The sequence below is a fragment of the Dermacentor silvarum genome, chromosome 2, assembly GCF_013339745.2.
Source record: "Dermacentor silvarum isolate Dsil-2018 chromosome 2, BIME_Dsil_1.4, whole genome shotgun sequence".
NCBI classification, from domain to species: Eukaryota; Metazoa; Arthropoda; class Arachnida; order Ixodida; family Ixodidae; genus Dermacentor; species Dermacentor silvarum.
The window spans coordinates 128,294,581-128,317,293 of record NC_051155.1 but is presented as its reverse complement, the minus strand read 5'-3'; the positions used below and the strand labels follow the sequence as shown (position 1 = coordinate 128,317,293).

Here is a 22,713-nt window from a genome sequence, read left to right as displayed (position 1 = left end):
TTGGGCCAGTTTGTGCGTGGTTATTGTTCTTATCCTGACCGAGAAAGAAAGCTTCATTGTGTCTATTTGTGATTTCTCTGCGTGCCTGTCACTTTTCGTCGCTTTAGGTCGGGCCGCACACAAAGAAAGAAAAATAAAGACAGGTGATTTATTTTCCTGCAAGAGATTTGTAGAAATCGAGCCCTCTCCCAACTGACGACTACACGATGGAGCAAAAAAAGAAAAACAACTACGGTATGAACTAAAGATGAAGTGTATAAGCTCAAGAATGCTTCCTGCAGTGCTTTGGTGGACTGTAGGAACCACACTTGCATGCAGTGTTTTCAGGCCACAATAAAGAGTAACGTTGTGATGTAATGTTATAGAGTTGTGTTGTTACACGAACACATGGTGCCACGCACTTAGTCATTTTTTATTAGAAGACTGACGCAGTGATTATGTATTCCACAGCCACATTAAAGTGCTGAGTGCACTGAGAGCTACAGCTGTTAGAGAATGAACCACGCTGTTTACTTTTCTGTTAACTATTATGTACGATATATTGATAGGCAGAGGCGCCACCTCGAAGAATAGAGATACACTTAGTGATACAGAGAAAGAATTTGGCCTTACCAGTGTGACGGACACCCGGCAGCCTCCACTCATAGTGACAGACAGGTCTGTTCAACCTGCGAGAGATAAATGAAGGTGAGAAGCAAGAAAGTAGGGATATGTTCCCTGGTATTTTCAGAAAAGTGCGCAGCTATAGTCATGCTGACCTTATGACAGCAGATTATTTCTTATTTTTAATCATTAGATTTGCTTATGCCTCCTTTAATCCTCTTCATTAAATTTAATATAATAGAAAACCGACCTCTAAAACAGCGGTTTCGCATTACCTAGCTAGTTGATTACACCAAAGCCAGCAATGCCGAGACCCAAAGTTGAACTTTAATATACCTAGAAAAGCAAGACCTACTACCCACTAAAATTGCGTAGTGTCGAAAGCGACCTTGCGCAAATATGTGCAACCACGCTTCTAGAACATCTTGTTTGACTTACGCAACAACCTTGTTCACTTAATCAACATGATGTGCTTATTCCTACAATCGAAAAAAAAAAGAAATCGTGTAGCGGGGAGACGCGATTGTGTGGTAATTGCTTGTCTCTCTTCTTTAATGCAGGTATACGTTGTTATTTTAAACATTTCTGGAAGCATAGAATCCCCCATTTTAATTTGAGTGGTTTAGATACACGGTAAGGCACAAAGCTTCTGGTTGCATCTGCTGCTTTCCTTTTGTACCATTATTTGTCACAATGGTGATTACAAGTAGGCTTCAGGATGCAGAATAGAGTAACTAGCGAAGACAACTGGTCTGCCCCTAAATGCTTTCGAGAGTGCCAAGACGAGTGCTAATGCCGGAGCTATGACTTTTCTGTACATTCAACTTGGAATCCTGCACTGTCGTAAGACGGCGATCATCGACGCTGGAGTTGCGTGTCCGGCAAAGATTGTGTAAATAAATAAAAATTTCACTACAGAATGCAACCATTGCGCTGCATTCTACTTTATAGAGCATTGTAAACCCATCACCTGCACATAATGTTCTTCGTGCGTAGGTATATGTATATGTAGGAAAGAGATGTTTTGTGGAAGCTCATCGTGCCATCAGCAAGGAAACCTTATCCAGGGCTTGCCGTCTCCTCGCAATCACAGTAACAAAGCCAGTGTTCTCATGGCAGCGAAGCCTAGGCAAACTAAAAAAGAAACAAGAAAAAAAGCATAAAAAGTTACAAACGATTCGCCGCTCCCGCTTCCATGCCTATACTCCTCCCGAAACATGTTGATCCACTTTATCGATCCACAGCCATCCGAGCGACGCGCATACAAGATTGATTCGCTGCTTCCATCCTAATCCGTATGCTCGAGATGACGCATCATGTCAGCTGCCGTACCGTGAACCCTACAAAGCCTGTTCTCCATCTGAGAGCCCATCTGAACGCTGGTGAACCTACCCGGAAGTGGAGCACCCCTTTTCAGATTTACGATGCCGGCGGCGTCGTGAAAAAAAAAAAAAAAAAAACTGGGTGCTCGACACCACGCACGGTGGCCTTACCTCCCCACGCTTGTGCGGAACGAAACAAATGGCTGCTTCACTGTGTGCGCCACACTCGTCCTAGTATAGTGTAAACGAAAACTTCGCATCTGCATCTTATATGTTCATATGATACAGCAGCGTTGACTACGGATGTTTTTTTTTTATTTGTTGAGCACCGGGCGTAATAGATTGCAACTCTCCTTGAAAGTCAAAAGCCCTTGGATTTGCGCAGCAGCAGCAGTCCTCTAGCGTGTGCATCTCGAAATTCATATATGGGACCCTATAAATTAAAACTTTTCCAATCTGCTTTTGTTCCAATCTCCTGACGTCAAATTTACATCACCACTGACGCAACCATTGGGCGCTAACGCACAGCTTTGTTTTAAAAGCCCAATGAAGCAGTCTCCTCGTTTATAGGAGGTCACTTTTGTTTGCTTTCAAAGCGACTACCATTGCCTGCACTGAACGTTCTTACGCGCAAGCATACATTCTGCGTCTGTAAAATCAGCGAAATTATGTTTGTTGCCGCAACGGAAGAGGCCGCCTGAGGCGGAACTCGCCTGGAGGTGCAGAAGATAATCACGTGCCGGGTAACGTAAGCAGGAGCGCGCTTAGGGCGCTATAGAGCCCCTATATAGTAAAAGTACGGCCATATACTCTTTCCTCCGCCATCTCCTCCCCTAAAGCGCTTGTTTTTTTCATTACTTTTTGCTTGAGAAAGCAAGTTGACGGTGGCACCCCTAGAAAGTCCACGTCGAAACTTTCAGGACAGGCGTGCGCCGCCGCCGCCGCCGGTGACTGCGGCTGCGCAGAGTGACTTTCAACATGGCTCTGAGGCGGAAAAAAACAAAATATAAAGTGAAAGCGCACGCTATCATGGTCCAATCTGAGATACAGGAGATAGAGAAGCGGCGTTGATCAAAGAATGGCGGCACTTTTCCAAAGGTGTAGAGACTTTATAGCGCGCGGCAAAGCAACGCCACCTAGAAAAAAGTCTAGATGGCGTTGAGCGAAGCGGGGAAGGAGAAAGGAGGCGAAGCGTCGCCGAGTAGAAGGGTAGGCAGAAGCGCGACGGGCTGATCTCCTCTGGCAGTTGCTACGAGTTCTTGCTCTTCACATTCTCTCTCTATATATATACGAGTTCTGTGTACGCTATGGACCTACGGGATTCGTCTCGGGATAACAACGTATACCTGCGCGCCGTATGCTGTATGCCATCCTCGACTGATATTTCCTTCCCTCAGCAGCTTCTGCGTAGCTCTAGGAGATAACAGGTTATCTGCTCTGTATATACGCGCTATATGACCTGCTTAACTATATTTCTTTTCAATCTCCGCTAATCTATAAGCTATCCCAGTTTGTTTAGGTCTCAACATTACGCTACCTTTTTTTCTTGCGCCGTCTCCTGTAGGGTGACGATTAACTTCTTAAGAACAGAAAAAAATTGCACCGCCACAAACACGATCACAGTCAGAGAATCACCAAAAGACAGGACAAGTGACTATTGTAAAGTTTCTCTCAAGCTTTCTTAACTTTCACGATATTCCAGCACACGTTTAATACCGGATGAATGTAACGTACGCTTTTATTTTCCAGGACAGCTGTAAGCTGCTGGTCACGGTCCTGTATTGTCCGCTACCGTTCTCTCACGAGCCCATTGCACATTAGCTTTGTGTTCTGCATATTCACCTTCGAACCTGCAATTAGACATTGTCGGCTAACACCCCCAGGTCACCCCCAAGTCATTGGTCGAGAGTGCAATGTTCGGGCGAGCCACGTGAAAGGGTCCTGCACAACCACCTGCTGGGGTCGTGGCCATGGTGTCGCGTTGCTGACAGCATGGAGCCTGCCATGCTGTCGCGCGAGCAATTCATGGTCTGCTCTTGCTGGCCACGTGTGCGATTTTGTCGCACAAACGGCGCTGCAAGTCTATACGCGACGACGCCTCCGACATCGTCACTAAGCCCTGTGAGTGACCACCTTTGCTGCACAGGATGTAATCATTGAACCATAGCTTGCTGAAGCCTTTTCCGATTATCCTCACGCCTAATTATTTCTGTTCTAACAGAACAGCATAAATTGTTTTTCAAAGTAGCCTGTATATATTTCTACAGAAATTGTCTCCTTGTCTGGCCCATTGCTGATGATTATTTCCTAGATTTTAGATTTGAACTGTTATGTATTAGGTGACGAATTAATGTGGCGGTGGGGACTTCATAGATATTCTGTCAAATTTTGTGACATTCTTCCACTGCTCCTATAGTGCGCAATGATTCCAAGACTACTGTTATGTCTAGAGAATGTGAAGGCTTTTTGTAATTTATAAAGACATTACGGAGATATCCATCAATTTCTCAATTACTTCACCTTAGATATGGACGTGACATTGTTGTACATTAATTTTTAAGGCCAGCTTGGTGACTGCGCTGATTAAAATCATGTACTGCCTCGATTTTATGCTAGATTAGTTTAATTAATATTTTGAACGATACTAAGGACGAGCTAATGTGTCTATGTTTCTTTCTCCTTTCTTTATGTTTCTTACTCATTTTTTACGAAACAATGTGATGTTTGGAATGCGAGCCTGATAAATGTCTTTCGGCCTATATATTTTGCGCTATTGCACTATCCTATCTCTTTTTAGCCTGATACTGTCATCTGTACTCCCCTGAGCTGGACTATGCCAACCATGTAATCCACGATAAAACCAATTTCCTTCTCATCCTATGAATTTAACCCGAAATCGGCGACAACAGTCCAAACCTTGCTTTGGGAACTCTCCAATGCGCTCGACAAACTTCCTTTGTGCATCTGCATTGCGAATAAATTCAGTTTGTCCGACGACCTTGAGATTTGTATACGTTTACTCCGGCAAGTACTTCCGCTTTCAGTTTTCGTCAATCCAGAGGAATTTAGGAAACCTAAGCGACGTCGTTTAGGTCCAGAACTTGTGCACAGAGTGTGTGTGTAGTACCCTTTTATGCGCATTAGCAGCCGTTTACACGTTTAGTGAACTTAGCTGTTGTTTTTTTCATTGTTTGTATTTGATTATGGTGTCCCTTTTGCTTTTTCAGCCTAGGTTTAAAAGATTTGAAGATGATGTAAACAAGTTAGTGGGCGCGGTGGCATTGTCCACTGTGCACTTTGCTGTTCTGTGATTGCTTGCTGTTCACTCAATTTTATTATGCGTGCTTTTTTCTTTTCTGTCAAACCTTTGTTTCAGCTCTTGCTGAAGACGCGCTCACTATTTAAGTTTTCCGATGTGTGCGACAGATGTAGTATATGATCATGCATTACCACAATGATTACCGGTTGATGATCGACGCCCATAAAGCCACCGTATGATGACGCCCATATAACCTCTGAAACACGTATTGCATTCTTACGAACAGGAACGATTGCCCTGCCTTCATTGATTAATAGGAAACTCTACATTAGAACACTGGACCTAGCCGCCTGGACACATGCGATTGCATAAGTGAGACCAAGAAATCTAGTTCCGCATGACTCACAAGCCCAAACGACACCAAACAAGGGTGCCCTTGAAGATGCACTTCGCCCCTTGATCGATGCGCCTCCAGCTGGTTGACGGAAATCGTTATGGAGGGTCTTTAGACGGCCATGAGGTGCGCCGAGACGTGAAAAACGCGCAGTTAGTTTGGCTGCAACAACCCGAAGCCAAGCGCTTATGCACCGCTCAATCAACTCTGTAGCGCAGCCAAGGCAACGTTCGGCCTCGCCTCGCAGGCAGAACTCTGAGTGGTCCGAGTTGAACGGCATGAATAGCTCAAGCTATAGAAGTTTGTGATTTTCTTCGTGAACCATTCAGCTGCGACGCCTGCAACGCCGTCGGCGGCCCTCCACATCACGTCAGCGTTTTGAGACCCCTGATAGGTACCAGGGCATTGTTTCTGTGGCCCAGCAGCGGTTTGCCTTGGGTGTTGTGTGGAGTCAACATGTCGCGCCCACCTATTTTCGGAACGCACTCTGAGCAACGTCGGCACAACGCTAAAACTTGGTATAGCGTTCAATGAATCGTTCTTCGGGTGACACTGCAATTTAGATTTTTTTAACACTGTTTTTAAGGGAGAAAAAAAGGAATAATAAGTTTTTTGAGCCAACAAGATTCCTCGAATAGCTAGGAAGGTCACTCTAAGCTTAGGTCACTCTAAACGAGAGCGGACGCTTGTCAACCAGAAACACACAAACGCAATAAAAGGCCGCTTGCGACGTCGCTGTCGCCGAAGGACTCTGTCTAGCGGCCCCGACGAGGGTGGAGCCACCGGGTTGATTGGCGGGTCCTCAGGCCCCGCTTTAATTCTTTTTCCTCAGGACCTAAATAAAGTTCGCACTCACTCACTTTATAAAGTTGTTTCCTACTCACTCACTCACTGTATACTTCCAGCACCAGATGATCACGACGTCACAAATTTTGGCAGCGGCTTCTATTGACGAAATAATCATTCGCAGACAAAGCGCGAAAACATTCTATATGACAGAAAGACTCAGTCTAAAATTTTTCATATCTTCTTCGACGCGAGAGGGGGAGGCCACATGCGACGAAGTATTTGGTGTACATCCCCTAACACTGACGTATACACCGAAGCTGCCGTTTGAGGGACAGATTCAAGAAAGGAGCGTTTGGTCTTTATTAGGGGCGAAGCTCCTTATAGCGGCACCCGTTCGTCCCCGTCGTCGTAGTAGTAGTGTGTAACCAGTCTGAGAAAAATGAGAAAAAAAATTCCGAAGTTGTGTCCGTAGCGCGGAATCGAACCAGGGTCGCCTCGCTTCCGAGCGCGCGGCGTTAGCCCACTACGCCACGAAGCGGACATGGACACACGCACCACGATGGCAATAAATACCCAACATTTACGAAAGGCCGCGTTTTTAGCGCGTTTCTAACGCGTTTGTGCTAGCGCGTTACGGCCCGTGTAAGAAGCTGGTGTAAGACGCTGTGGCCTCTCCGCCTTACCTTCAACGCGTTTCGAACGCGCTGCCCAAAGCGGTGGCAACTCAAGTTCAAGTCGAGGAGCGTTTATGAATACGGGGGGTATACTCTCTCAGCAGTCATGTGATGGCGTCGGCAAACGCGGTGCACGTTCCGGCATGTGCAAATGGCTGCGTAAGACGCTGTGGCCGCTCCCCCTTACTAGAGATTACTGCACGTTTCTAACGCGTTTGTGCTAGCGTCCCCTTAAGCGGGAGATCCGATGATTCCCTCCGGAGCTTCGCCCGCTCATCATCATTCACCCCGTGGATATGCTGTGATTTTTTTTCTCAAGTGGCACTCAATATTACTCCTGCCAAGGAAGGAAAATAGTGTCTTGAAAGACAAGAGTATGCTGCGGCAGAATCTATTGCGCTGGCCCGTCTTGACGACCGGGCGCTTTCAGAGCAGACAGTCCTGGAACGTCGGTCTACGCCGTCATCACACCCCGAGTTGGTGAAGGCACTCTTGAAGTTTTTACGTTTGAGTGGCCTATTAGAGAGACTATAGTTCTCACGAACGTTTCCCACCTTCTGTATTATTCAACCTTTGCTTTATATTTCCGCTTTTTCTTCCGTTTTTTTTTCCTCGTACCCTTCCCCCAGTGCACAGTAGGAAAGCGGAATCTCTTCCGGTTGGCCTTCTTACATTTCCCACCCCGTTTCTATCTCTCTCTCTTTCTCTCTATTGTGGTTCTAGCCAGGAACTAGAGGAGCTACTCAACAGTGCCAAGCTCGCCAAGCTACGAACAGAACAAATAAACAGTTATATACAGCCATTGGTTCATGGAAGATAGTTGCTAAGCCACTATAAGATTTCTACATGAGGAAAGCCTCCAGGCTTTTGTGTATATCACATCTACGCTGCAAGGCCTGGTCCCAAAAAATAAACACCACGCCGCTCTAACAGAGTTGATGTTTTTCTTTAGTATACATTAAGTGGCTTTGTTGTATCGCCAACGGGGCAGGTGGATTTACTTACGGTAACTCAACACTTTGACATCTTCCCGCTGCCTTCACAAATCCAATTATAAGAAGCCGCTAGCTTGCTGTTAAACGGCGTTACTGCACCGAATTTATCACTCGCTGAGGCCAGTGTTCTTGGCAGAGTTCCAGACGACGTGCTCCGTTGGCTGCATGCGATTTCAGTGTCAACTACATCTTAATCCTGCTAGTCTCGGGATCGGAATTTCAAATGAGCGGACGCCTCGACTTCATTATTGAGGGATTGGGCACTCAAGGGGCCCGTGCGTGAGGTTGCAAGAAAAGCGCCTCGCACGGATAACCTTTGGCGTTCTTATCTCTGCTGCAACTTTCGGTCACGTCCACTAAAGAAACGAGATCCCCATCCTGTCTGCGCCGTCGCGAACATTTAATTAATGCAGCAGTATGGACAGGTGAGATATCACAAGAAAAGCGGATGCTTTTATTTGGCGGCGTAACAAATGTGGATAATTTTGCAATGTGAGAAAGTGACCTACGTATTTCACTAAGTGTATTTTTGTGATTCAATGGTCATCTTCACTTAACTATGCACTTTTCGGCTAAGAAAGTGCGTGCTTTAACGATTAACACGTTCTGTTTGCAGGCCGTGTAAATCTTATCTTTGACGTAAAAATAAACTATGTCTATTTTGCATAAGCGGAGGTAGAACAGCGCACGCACGTGGGCTTTCCATTGAGCAGCCTTGGAACAAGCTAATACCACGCCGCTTCAAAAATGTTGTACACAGAGTGCCGAACGTAAACGTTTTATGCGTTAGCATTTCTTTTATTTGGTTCGTGCGCTTTCTGGGGACTATGCATTTGTTTAGTTATGTTTGCATTTATCTAACGGTTGATTTTCCCGCCTATCTGGGTCAGGAAAAACCATTCGAAAAGACGAAGGTCCAGCGAAGGGAAATTCGCACCACAAGGACTGGACTAACAACTGTGCTTTACTGAAAATAGCATATTCCCAGCAAGGCTAACAGAGCATGCGCAGCACAACCAGCACTACTGATAAGGCCATGACGAACGAGAGTTAGACACCAACACTATCGCGACCGATATAAAAAAGGAATATTCCTGTTCGAACAAGTGCACCGAAGTTGTAATAATGCAATCATCACCACGCAAACCTATATAGAAAGCTTCCAAAATTTCGCGCTATTCTGTGGCCCTGCCTCTGCCAAGAATAATAACATTGCTGAACATTGTTATTAGCGGTTAAATTGCTAATAGAATTCTGAACATATCAATGTCATTATTCTCAGTTTAAAGACTTAATTGCAGCCTTTAATGTCTTTGCACAAATACCTGGTATAAATTCATATACGGAGTATATACGAAGGGCCCGTTCACAGCCTGAATGTAAGACTTTGATAACTAAATGTTGGAAGAGAACCTTGATGGCTCGCTTCATTGATATGTCCGATAGACGGCCAAGTACCACTTTTTAACCAAACGGCCTGTTGTTAATTGACACGTGTGAATATATCAATAACTGCCGCCGACAGCCATACTGGGGACAAGCAACAAGTATACGTGCTGCACGGTCTCCCGGTACTTTACGCGCATCACAATGTGGCGAGCCCGCACGTTGTATGCGATGCCAATATTGCCCCGTTAACACAACACCTAGTCTGCCCCCTGACACAATGCGCCGGAAACCGTACTAACGGCACTGCTGCTTTTAAAATCACGGTAAGATGGTTTTTCTTTACAAACTACGTAGCGTAGTTGAGCGACAAGTGCAGGTATTGTATGACTGAAAAGGTGCATGCAGAACAGATGGCCAACCTGAACCAAAGGACTGTTATGTTTTTTTCCTTTCGGTTTCGCTCCGGTGTCAAAAACAACGTACCGTTCTGATTCATTTCCCATTCCAAGAAAAATAAAGCGTTTTTTTTCCGGTTTACGGTGTCCAGTCAAGTTCCGCTTCGATACACTAGTTGCACTTTTACAATGCGCGATCTTTCAGCGCCTTGCGCGAAAGTAATCACCCCTACTAATTACGCTATATACCTTACTGGTGTTTTTATGCCACTCATTTATGAAGAGCCTTTTACGTAAACATTTGGCAAGATTTTTTTTCCTGTAATGAAATACTTCCTTTAGTGAGACAATGCGCAGCACAAGAACACGTTGAAAGCATGAAGGAGCCAACGTTTCGACAAGTGGACTTATCTTTTTTCAAGGATTTGTCCTGAAAAAGACAAGTTCAGCTTGTTAAAACGTTGGCTCCTGCTTTCACTTTGTTCTCGTGTAGCTCATCGTATTGAATTTCCATCTCCCGCATTCCCCGTGTTTTCTCTGGATTTCTTTTAGTGACGAAATTTAGAGAAGCGCACACCTTTTCCTGGTAGTTTTTGCACACTTTAAAATAAAAGTATTAAGATGAAAAAGCTATGCAGATCCCATTCAAATGCTAGAATCGATGCAAAACGAAGATTAAGTAAAGTGTTTTATTTACAACCAAACGTGTTTATATACAACCAAACGCGCTGAGTACATTAGCGCGTACTTTCATCATACGCAACGTGTATATATGTCTATGAACCGCACACGTTACCCCAAACACAAGCTGCCTAAACAGAAAAAGTTATGTGCACCACACCGTTCTTAAATGTCTTGGACCTTTCCAACGTAAACTTATGATAAGTAGCCGAAAGGACAAGTCAATCAGAAACCAAAGCTTCCTAAAAGAGTTCTATATACAATCGTTAACGTTTCTAGTTTACTTTATAACCCCTTACAGTAGTACAAAAATAGAAAAAAAAAGAAAAACAAAGAAGAAGAAAGGGAAAAAAACAAGAAGCAGCCCACAAAGAGTACTCAACGTTCACCAGGATCAACGCACACCTCTGATTTCTTCTTACACATCTGCATAAGCCAGTCTGAACGCTCGTAAGTGGCAAAGCAATGACATACGTCGTATATTTTCCACAACAGCCTATAGCACAGAAATGCGAGTCATTCGCACGAGAATAATAATAATAATAATAATAATAATAATAATAATATTTTAGTGATACACATCCAAAAGCAATACAAAGAAACGGGGCCTGTCTAAGTCAATGAGGACTTGTGTGACTAGGCCCAGCAGAGTCGGTACAGCGATGTAGTTAGATATTTACATATTAACTCATTTTTGTAGCGTTAGCTACACTGGCCTAGCCAAGTCCGTTTCGCGCGGCACATCAAGAGCCGTGCTGCGCATGCGCAAGGATCAGTGATGTCACACGGCTTGCGCACCGGAGCCACCGGAGCCGGCACCTCTCGCGCACTCCGCCGCCGCCGCACGCGACTCACCGCCGCCGGTCTGCGCATTCCAGAGGAGTGACGTCGTAGCCGTGGTAGACGCACTGGCGCCGGCGCGCGCTCGCTGTGCAGTCGCCGTCTGACACTGCGCTGGAGCCGCTGCGCTTGTGACTGGCGTTTGCCAGTGTGGTATAGCCATGGAGAAGGAGAGCGCAAATGCTGCTCAACAGCGCAGAAGAACGGAGAAGCTTGACTCATAAGAATAATCTTATCTTAAGAATAATCTTAAGAATAAGCTAAGAATAATCAGCTGAACCTTTGCTAACGCTACGTATATCCTGGCATAGCCGAGCTAAGCCACTGCAACTTTTTTTTAACATCTTTTAGACGAATAGTTGGTAGTAATTACATGTTAACAGACAATGACATTGCAAAGAAAGATACAAAAGCATAAATAATTGAAATAACGAATGGGAACAATAATTAAAGATTTCGTCAATAATTTCTTCAACTGTTTTTTTTAAGTTACAGAAAAGAATTCATCAGACAAATCGTTAAATATTTTTGGGATGTATACTATTCTTCTCGATTCTCCATACTTAGTAGCAGAATAGGATACTCTAAACCGTTTTTTTTTCTCTCAGCAATCCAGGAGCAACGTATGCCTCTTTAAATTCATCACTCCAATTATGTCGAATAATAACCGTCCTGATAAACAAATCCTCGAAAGTGCAAAATCGCAATTCATGAAATATATTATTGGAATGTAGTGGAGTACCATAAGCCACATTTTTAAATATACTTTTAGTAATTTATCAGTCCGATTTTTCCAGCTCTCTGAACAAACGGCGAAAATTGTTATGCCATACCTCAGCACACTGTATGCTAGTGCGTGAACTACTCATTTTCTTGATTGGTACAGGTACTAAACCCTATTATGTTAAAGAGTATATAGATATGCAACACTCCTTAGTTTACCACATAACAACCATATGATATTGCCAGGACACGCCGCTGTGGAACGTTATACTCCGGTATTTGAATGTCTCCACATATTCTATAGCAGTACATTTACATGAATTGCATTGTTCATCATGTAAAAATATTGGTAAGTTTATGTTTTGCAGTTTTTAATGCACTTCGAAAGCACATGAATTTGCTTTTCTTGGCATTGATAAATGCACAATTTTCTTCGAATCATTGCAAGGCCTTATGAACTGCATTCTGTAGAGTGTTAATAGCTTCCTCATAACGTATGTGGCGTGTGAGTAGGACCTTATCATCTGCATAATGATACACCGTAGCTTTTCTGATTATCGAGGGAAAGTGTTTTCATAAATAAATTGAATAACAGCAGGGACAACACGATTCTTGGGGAACACCAGCTGTAATATAGTTTCCTATTGCTAACAATTTCTTTACTACCCATGACTACCTGTGACCTGTCATGCAGATAATTATAGAGAAGATCAAAAAAAGGTCCCCTCAAACTCAAACGAAACAACTTTTCCAATAAAATGTCATGGTTAACAGTTTCAAACGCTTTTGCTAAAACCAAAACAAAGCACAATTATACAGGTTCTTATCTAGAGCAGAACATAATTCATCGGTAAACTCTTCTAACAGTGTCATAGTACTTCGCTCAGCAATAAATCCAAACTGTCTTGGTGTTAGTACAGAAAATTTCTTTAGAAGGAAATCATACAATCAACAGAAACTTTTCCAGTATTTGGGAGAGTATAGGCAAAATGGATATAGGCCTATAATTTTACACATCATCTTTTTTCCCAGTTTTATACAGCGGCTCAACAATTGCGGTTTTTAATGTCTGTGGAATGGATGCGGTGTTTATAAAACCATTATTCATAAAAAGCAGTATGTCTGCTAATGTGTCAAAATTTCTTCTTAGTGTGGCAAGAGCCACCCCATCTATACCTGGTTGTTTACTAGATCGAAAACTGCAAATTATTCTCCTCAGGTCTTTTTTCTTCAACGTAGGCAAAAGTAATATTAATAATAACAATAATATTTATTGTTGCAATCTTCCAATATTCGTACATCAGAAGGCAGGCGTTCCACTCTTAAAAGCTATACTTAAGCGTCCTCCAATTCTTAATAATAATAATAATAATAATAATAATAATAATAATAATAATAATAATAATAATAATAATAATAATAATAATAATAATAATAATGTTTATTCACAAAAAATACAGAGCAACAGAAACAGGCCACCTAAGCCTCAATTGGCTTCGATATAATTAGCTTAGATTAAAATAATATTAATAATAATAATTATTATTATTATTAGTAGTAGTAGTAGTAGTAGTAGTAAAAATTGGAGGACGCTTAAGCTTCACTTTTAAGAGTAGAACGCGATGGCATTCAAAGATACACGACTGCTTCTCACGCTTCCCGGCAACTGCAGCTTATGCAGCTGTAACGTTTACTGGAAAACGCTGGCGGTGAACGCTATGCACGAAGGCGAGCTTTCTAGTAGAAACGCAGCCTCTTGCGTGGGCCGATCCCGGAGGTTGTGCATATCCGTGCCAAAAACATTACATCATTTTCAGATTTCTGTCGTTGTTTCGCGCTTTGAATATTTCAGTTTGAGACGATTTAACATAAAAGGCGTGAGTTGTGGGTATTTTCTTTCGTGACATTTGTTTGTGGATTGTCATTCTCAAAATTCGGAGGAATAGCTTTGCCAAGAATGCAAGACAAGGTATGAACAGCATTCATGATAGAATGGTGTGGCAATATACCCCGCATATACCAGCGTGCCATATAAGGAGGCGTGGCATATACTTGTACCTAAATATATTTGGAGGGCCTGCGTGGTTGGGGATGATGTTCTCGGCCGCGGGCGGCACTGCCGACGCCGACGCCGGATTTTCTGCGACACGGGGCCCTAAACGCTATCGCGTTAAAAACAAATACTTCAGCAGTCTGACGAAACGCGAGGAATCTATTTCTGTCTCATTGAGCAGCGGATATGTCGCGTTCTGTCTGTTTCTTGCCTAACACACACCACGAGAAATCCTAGTATGTGCGGGCCTTGACACGTCGATGTCTGAACGATCGCACGCTTGCGGGCAGCAGGCCACTTCGCGATAATGAATTGCACGGGCGCGAATTGCTTGCTTCCGCAAACCCAAAGCCGACACAAAAGAGAAATGGACAGCCAAGGCATGCGGCGATCAAGGCGACTAAGAATAATCGGCAGCCAAGGACACGCGCGCGCCTAAGGAGCGTAAACAACCAGCAAATCCTCCTGAGAGAACTCAAGCCCCTTCACGACAAGCGCTGGGTAAATAGACCGGGAGATGGCTGAGAGGCACCGCCAGGACAGGAAGGAAAGACGAAGAAGTTGTTTGTTCCCCCCACGGCTGCAGGGTATAGCCTGATTCGTTCCCGATTGTTATGACGCGTGACTGAACCGCGCCTGTGACCCGACAGTAATGCTGTACAGATGCTACGTAACGCAGAAACTTCGTAATACGGGCAAAATGAGTGTTACTTTCGACTCAAATTTTCGTTGCTATGAATCCACAACTCTGGCGCCTAATAGCACCAGCGAATCCATGATACATAACGGAAGTTTTTACATCACGGTTGCTGAAGCTGCTGAGTTTGTTGATTGTGTCGTTTCTATGGATACGACCAAGAAATTTTTAAAACTTCTTTGGTTACATCTTCCGCGTGGCTGTCGTAACTAGGCGATAATTATTAGAGCTGTAACAGGCATTGTCGTAGGTATTCCGCAGTACTGGCAAAAACGCGCAAACCTAAATTGCACATTCCATTTTTTTATTCAACGCTTTACATAGTGCGGCCGATCAACGTCACGTCCGATAGTACCACCGCACCGCGCTGGTCGTATACTATTGGGGTTACCGAGAAAGCTTTGTCGGGCGCGTTGTAGGGCCTGTTTAAGGTAATTAACGTAAACTATTTACCTTTATTTTTCCTGGAGAAACAATACAATAAATGTTCATATGTTGATTAGGACGGGAACAAACAGTGGTAGGACGGAACGAAGTGAGTAGACAGACAAGGCCCTTCTACTTCATATGTTGATCTTTCAATATGTTAATGCAACCTGGTCCTTCGTTATAAGTGAATCATGTACAGAAATTAGCGGCTTTTTTGCCAAAATTCGGCATGCCACATGGGTAACGATAAGCGGTTCAATTAAGGCAGCGTGATTTTAAGTCCTTTTTTTTGTTATGTTCATTATTTATGTCCTTTTCTAAAGCAACAAGTCACTGCTATCTGTGAATATCAGCAGGCCAGTTTTTATTATTGTAAGCTAGAACCCTAGATTCATTTTGCATATATTTTTAGTGTCTCCTTAGGCCTAAACATCCGGTGCATATTTGCAGGCCTGAGACTTCGTTTGCTCGCCAAGGCAGCCCAGTGGCTATGACGTTACGCTAGTGCGCTCAAGGTCGAGGTTGCGCTGCTGAGGTCGAGGGTTCGATTACGGTCACCGCGGGCGCATTCCGACGGGGGTGAAATGAGGAATGAAATGTTGGTGTACTTACATTTAGGTGTACATAAACTAACAGCAGGCGGTCAAAATTACTCCGGAGTCTCCAAATTCGGCGTACCTCATGAGCAGTTCGTGGTTTTGGCACCTGAAATCCCGGAATTTATTTCACTTACACTATGTTTCGTCGTCATACATCCCTTTCGGTTATGCGTCGTGCTGTACCGGTTGCTCAGGCATTGCCAAATAGACCGGTAGCCAGTGCAGCATCTGCGTCTGTGGTGTTTGGCTGCTGAACACAATGTCACGAATTCCATGCCGGGTGAAAACAGCGGTATGTTCATGTTGGCGGAACGCAAAAAGACGTTTCGCATGCTTCTTAACGAGCCCCAGGAAGACAACACTATTCCAGGGTGCCCCAAAACGGAGCTTGTCAGAGCTGAGGTGCGCATCACCGTGTCAACCATGAAAGGTCCCTGCCCGCGCAATGCCACCCCAAGTTAGCTTTATACAGTTAAAAAAGGTAAAAGGTTAAAATATGGTGAGTTTGGTACGCTTTCATATGAACTCACCAAAAGCGAAACTGCATGTTTACACATGTGTTGGTGCACTGCAAAAGAATAAAAGTTGGCGAATTTGGTATGCATTCATGTTGCACAAACTAAAGGCTAAACACATAAACGTGTAAACATGTCATCGTACATGGTGGAAGAGTAAAATATGGTGAGTTCGGTATGCTTTCATATTGAAGTCACCGAAAGCAAAATTGCATGTCTAATCTTGTGTTGGCACACTGTAAAAAGATAAAATTTGGCGAATTTGGCATACATTCATAATGTTACGGGGAAAGATGTTTGAAATATATTTACAGGGTATATACAATGCGGCCACTGGCATACAAAGCACACAAAATGGAAGACCAATCCGGGTGACATCAGAGAGCGTCGTCGTCTTCCGTACTTACCTCAGCTTCGTCTCGAGCGGGGCTTGGTAACAATATTGAAAAAAAAAAAAACTCAAGGCTGCAGTAAATACTCGATGGAAATCACTTGGGGAAAGGAAGTTCATGTCTCTTTCACGCAAGGTGCCGCTGATGTACTTGCTGTTGGCTATGAATCTGGTGGAAAATAACGAACTAGCTCTTGGAAGGCACATATATGACCTGGTTTCTCGTCTGTTGCAGTGTAGAGTTGCTGTATATATCGGGAGCCATATACCGCAACTTTGTTGCGGTGCAGCATTTGATGGTACCTGTGATGCACTCAGCGAATTATTTCGAATCTGTCTTCCCCTTGTCTGCTTTTCCAAGTAAGAATCGAGGCATCATTTAAATATAGTGTGTATCTCTAATCGTTAAGAGAATTCAAAAATATTGCCCACGGCATGCCACACTGTTCAACTACTTGAGATGGATTACTCTATGTGCGGAAATTATATTCACGAGAAGTTGAAACGAAGAATCGCTAATAATCACACCTTGCTTAATAATTTCTAAGCTAATTACTTTACGGTACATATTGAAATTTACCAATTGTAGCGGGTGGTTTCGCAAATCTTATACATTTCAAGCGAATTTGGAAGTTCACACCAGTTCCCACATATGCGTATCCAAAATGTGCGAAAAACTTAATTTGGTATTTCAGGAATTTTTGAGCTTCAATGCATAAAGGTTTTTTGTTGAAAAGTACCTGAGTGGGACAACAGTGCGCTATTACCTCAAGTTTAACAGCGCTAACCTCAAACCTGGTGTTAGCTTCAAAATTTGTTCCTAGTTAATGTGCTTTGTGAAATCACTGGCTTCAGTTTGTAAATTGTGATATGTGCTCTAAAGTAACTAACTCGCACTTCATTTATGAAATATTGCTAATTTATGTACTATTAATTTTGATTTCTTGTAGAGTTACTGTTCTTCGATTTGAGTAATCCAGCTTCATCAGTAGATTTGTGCTCATCCAACAGGGGGTTTAAGAAAATTCCGTTAAAGCTAAAAAAAATGACAGCAGATCCACGAGGTGAATGATGATGAGTGGGCGAAGCTCCGGAGGGAATCATCGGATCTCCCGCTTAAGGGGACGCTAGCACAAACGCGTTAGAAACGTGCAGTACTCTCTAGTAAGGGGGAGCGGCCACAGCGTCTTACGCAGCCATTTACACATGCCGGAACGTGCATCGCGTTTGCCGACGCCATCACATGACTGCTGAGAGAGTATACCCCCCGTATTCATAAACGCTCCTCGACTTGAACTTGACTTGCCACCGCTTTGGGCAGCGTGTTCGAAACGCGTTGAAGGTAAGGTGGAGAGGCCACAGCGTCTTACACCAGCTTCTTACACGGGCCGTAACGCGCTAGCACAAACGCGTTAGAAACGCGCTAGAAACGCGGCCTTTCGTTAATGTTGGGTATTTATAGCCATCGTGGTGCGTTTGTCGATGTCCTCTTCGTGGCGTAGTGGGCTAACGCCGCGCGCTCGAAAGCGAGGGGTCCCTGGTTCGATTCCGCGCTACGGACACAACTTGGGAATTTTTTTCTCATTTTTCTCAGACTGGTTACACACTACTACTACTACTACTACGACGGGGACGGAACGGGTGCCGCTATAAGGAGCTTCGCCCCTAAAAGAAACACCTGGTGTATTCTGCTGATCGGATCGGTCGCATCCGCGACTCTTGCTGGACGGTAAAAGGTTAAAATATGGTGAGTTTGGTACGCTTTCATATGAACTCACCAAAAGCGAAACTGCATGTTTATACATGTGGACACCTTTCCATTCTTGGCTGCCTCTTTGCTATTTATTTCTTTTTGCTTGATTAGACATAAGAGAGATTGCAAGCTAGAGACAAGATCGCATCAAATGATGAAAACATTAGGTATAACTTCCTACCGGTAGCTAGCTAAGCCCATATCTGGGAGGCACATCTGACAAACACGGCTCTTTATACAAGCGGCTTCACGAACCAGCAAAATGTTAAGTGTAATTTGCAAGTAAAAAGCGCCAGCGGACAAAGACCGTCTGCCACATCTCTTCGTCTAGCAAGACGAAGAAAAACAGCTGAAGCACCAACAGGCCTGTTGGCACTTTGTTTTAAAGGTTAGTGCACGTAGACGAGTGAATCTGCGCATAAAACTTTTGTAGAGCATAAAGTACCGCGAAAACAGGCAGACTGCAACTGGGGCATATAATCTGCATGCAGTAAAGTGTGGGGTGACTTAGTTGTATATCCGGCATATCAAATACATTTAAATGCACGTTCATATTACAATTTTTGTGACATCACACCAGTTGCAACGTATTACATTTAGTTGGTCGGTTGCTGGTATTTTTTTAAGGTTAATGAAACCAGCATGGCTGAACCGTCGCAAGACCGCAACTGGAAGGCATCCAACAGCCTTGGAAGCAAGAGTCGTACATTCTCAATAATGTTTATTCGCCAGTACTATCACGTTATTTTCCAGGCTGTAGCTGCAGTAACGGCCTTCTTAGCGTACTCGACAACTATGTGACGTTAATAAGAAATGAAAAACGCTGAAGGGATAATGTTCCCCATCTTTTTGAGTAACTTATTTAGGTAGCCTCACGCAAATAATTAACAATGAATGGAACTTATAGGCCAGAAATGATACGCCCGATACTCAGTCTGATGGAGGCAGAGAATCAGACGGATGGAAGTAATTAATTCCTTCGCGGATGCAGTGGGTCTCCCTCGGCCGGCCTAATTGGAAAGCTGTGACGAGTTTTTTTCGCAGTAGGTAACCAATCAGGCTATGGTACTGAAGATTATTCTCTGACGCTCATCAAGAGTGGATATTCCGCTGCCTGGCCTGCAGGCTGCTTACTTTCAGTTTGAGCGCATGAGGGTACGTTCACACTAACGCGAAAAGCGCGTGCGGCTTACCGCATGCGGTAAAATGCAGGCTGCGAAAACGCGCGAGCGACAACCTTTTCCTGCCGCCGAGCGAATGGGTCTCGACGCTATTTTTCGCGGTATGCCGCTCACTGCCGATCGAGGAGCCCAATAGAGAGCAGCCCATTCATTCACATGGGCGATCGATGCAAGGAAATATAGCTCCCCTCTTTCAGCATCGCTGATCAGCGTCGCTGTCAGATGAACTCTGACAGCGAATCAATTGCTTGCCGCGGCGGCAAAAACGCCTGCAAGTGTGGACATGTCAGTGCTGGTACGTCCTGCCGCCTGCGGCATGTCGCACGCATTTTTGCCGCTATTGTGGACGTATACTTTTGTACCACACTGAACGGTTGTCGAAATTCTGTAAGTGATGCAATTCTTCTAGCATAGGACTGCCACGTGGCGCGGAATTGAACCATATGGTATGCCTGCACTATATCTCCACACCTCTCCTCTGCTTCCCATCAGTTCTATGCATCATTCGCACAGTGTGCGCAGTAATAACCGCGTTTACATGAATGCGACAGTAGCGCATCGCATTTCCAATCACATGTGGGAAAGGCGACGCGACGCCGTTTAGATGTAGCGCATTAACTCTCCCGAGAACGTAGGGCCACGTGCGTGAGTCGACTCCCGCCCGTAAATCTACCCTCGCCTAGCGCATAAATGCGATGCGCCTTTCTAGCGAATAACCGCTGTTTACATGAATGTGGTGCGCTAGAAATGCGCCACTGTCCCATTTATGTAAACGCAGCTAATGTTGCGCTGTTACTCAGGCAGACAGTAGACAGCTTTAGTTCAGTGCCACCTGCGCTCAGATTTCACGCACTGAGACACTGCAGGAAATTGCGTAGATTTCGCATTTGATAAGCGCATTTTTCCGAGGCGCCAGCGACGCGTGGTCAACTGGGCTGCAAGAGCACGAAGAAGGCAAGTAGGTGCGCTTTCACGCTCCGATCGATCGGCTTTGTAAGCAGAGCGAGAGAATTTATCTTCGTTCCGCTGCCGGCAATAGCTTTGTGGCGAAGCGAACTAGCGTTCCCGCTAAGCGGTTGTGTGGAAATTGCTAGCATATGCCAGTCTGAGCGCCACGAATCGTAATGACTCAACTAAAACACTCTAGTAAGCACTCGTAAAAACAGCCGATGCATGCACGCGCACGCACGCACACACACACACACACACACACACACACTCTCTCTCTCTCTCTCGTCTCCTTTATTGGCAACCCCCGCCACTTAGAATGGAGCTGCTTGCTCTGAAACGTCTCTTTTTTTCTTTCTTAAAAGTGGTGTTGCTGGAGGTTTTGGTGCATTTAAAGCAATAAATGAAACATCTCAAGAATATAACTTGTAAGAGATGTCACGCCGGTAGCACGTCAGACGCTGCTACTCAATACTTCTGTCAGAAACGTCAACGGTAAACTCCGGAATCAAGGTGGTTCACGTGTCCAAGCGCTTACGCAAATCATTGCCTTGATTTTATTTTTATTTCTTTTTTTTGCTTACTGTTTGACGGAAACAATGACTCATAACTATAACATTGGATTCATGATTATGCCATTATGTCCCGCTGGTATCACAAAACATCAGTATTATATAATTATTAGGGGTGTTCGAAAAACTTAATTTCTGAATTGAATAGAGCCCGCACAAAACAACCTGCGAACATCGAATGAAATACTAAATATTTTCTCATTTCTGAACACAGTGAAATGTGTTTTGTGTCTGGTAAACAAAAAAATCTTATAGATATCATTTGACACATGCATAATTCCGTTCCAGCTTCAGGAGCGGAGAGGCGTGCACAAAACCAAGACATAGAACAAGCCTACGATAGGACTCGCATGGCCATCGTCACGGCCACAGGACTGTAGCGGAGGCGTTTGTGCACGTGCTCGTAATATGAAAGCTTAACACACCTTGCTCGCACACTTGCTTTACACTGTTTGTTTGGCTCAAAGCGTAAGCTCATTCAAATATTTATTTTTACTTTACTGTACCCTCAAGACCCAGGTATTACAGAGGGGAGTGGGCAAAAAAAAACATACACAAGTAAGTAACAAAGCAGAAAAATTTGTTTAGTTATTACAGCAAAATTGATTAGGTAATTGTATCAGGGAGCGATGATGTCAGATATGGCCGAACAAAACTTTGAGCTGTCCTTAATGCAACAACTGCGCAGGGAAGGTGGTTCCATTCTGAGAGGTCCTGGGAATAACTGATGCGTGACAGGTTCTGGTGTGGCAATAAATTATTCCAACCTTATGGCTGTGATCAATGCGAGAGGAAATGTAGGTATACGAGATGATATAATGTTATCGCGCAGGTAGGAATTGTGGAAATATAATTTATGAAATAAAGCAAGGCGAAAGGACTTACGTCGGGCTGAGAGCAGAGGAAGTAGCAAGGCGTTTTTCATGGAAGTTACGCTTGATGTGCGACTATAATTGCTATAAATGAAACGCGCGGCATTGTTTTCGATAAGTTCAAATCGTTGAATAAGGGTTTCAAGGTGCGGGTCCGAGATGGATGAGGCGTACTCCATATTACTCCTAAGAAGCGTTTTGTATAAGATTAACTTTATAGATATAGTAGCAGAAGAAAAATTTCGGCGAATATAACCTAACAGGCGGTTAGTACTGTTGATTACCTTATCGATGTGTAACGACCAGGAAAGTGTCGAGGTTATGTGGACGCCTAGGTATTTACAGGAGGTTACGGCTTCTAGGGGAGTATCATTAAGGAAATAGTTCGGCGGAGGAATATTTCTGCGAGTTACAAGCATACATTTACATTTAGTTACGTTAAGTTGCATTAACCATACGTCACACCAGTTACAGATAGCATTATTGTCGTCTTTAGGAACTTGTTATCAGAATTGTCTGAGATTTCACAGATAACTCAGTCATCTGCGAAAAGGTAAAAGTTAGAAGACACATCATCGGGTAAATCGTTAATGTAAATTAAGAAAAGAAGAGGGCCTAGAACTGATCCTTGGGGCACAA

At 44.0% G+C, this 22,713-nt stretch overlaps 1 protein-coding gene across 2 annotated transcripts in view; it reads right to left on the bottom strand.

The window, feature by feature from the left end:
• Nucleotides 1–22,713, bottom strand: part of LOC119441750 (calcitonin gene-related peptide type 1 receptor-like) — a 152,705-nt gene that overhangs the window by 33,566 nt on the left and 96,426 nt on the right. The window contains exon 3 of one of the 2 annotated variants that reach the window (XM_037706360.2): nt 613–668. In XM_037706360.2, the coding sequence (XP_037562288.1) occupies nt 613–645 (33 nt within the window). In that variant the 5' untranslated portion in view covers nt 646–668. Of the gene's footprint in view, nt 1–612; nt 728–22,713 lie in introns of those variants that run through there. The other variant, XM_049661590.1, reaches the window with a different exon arrangement.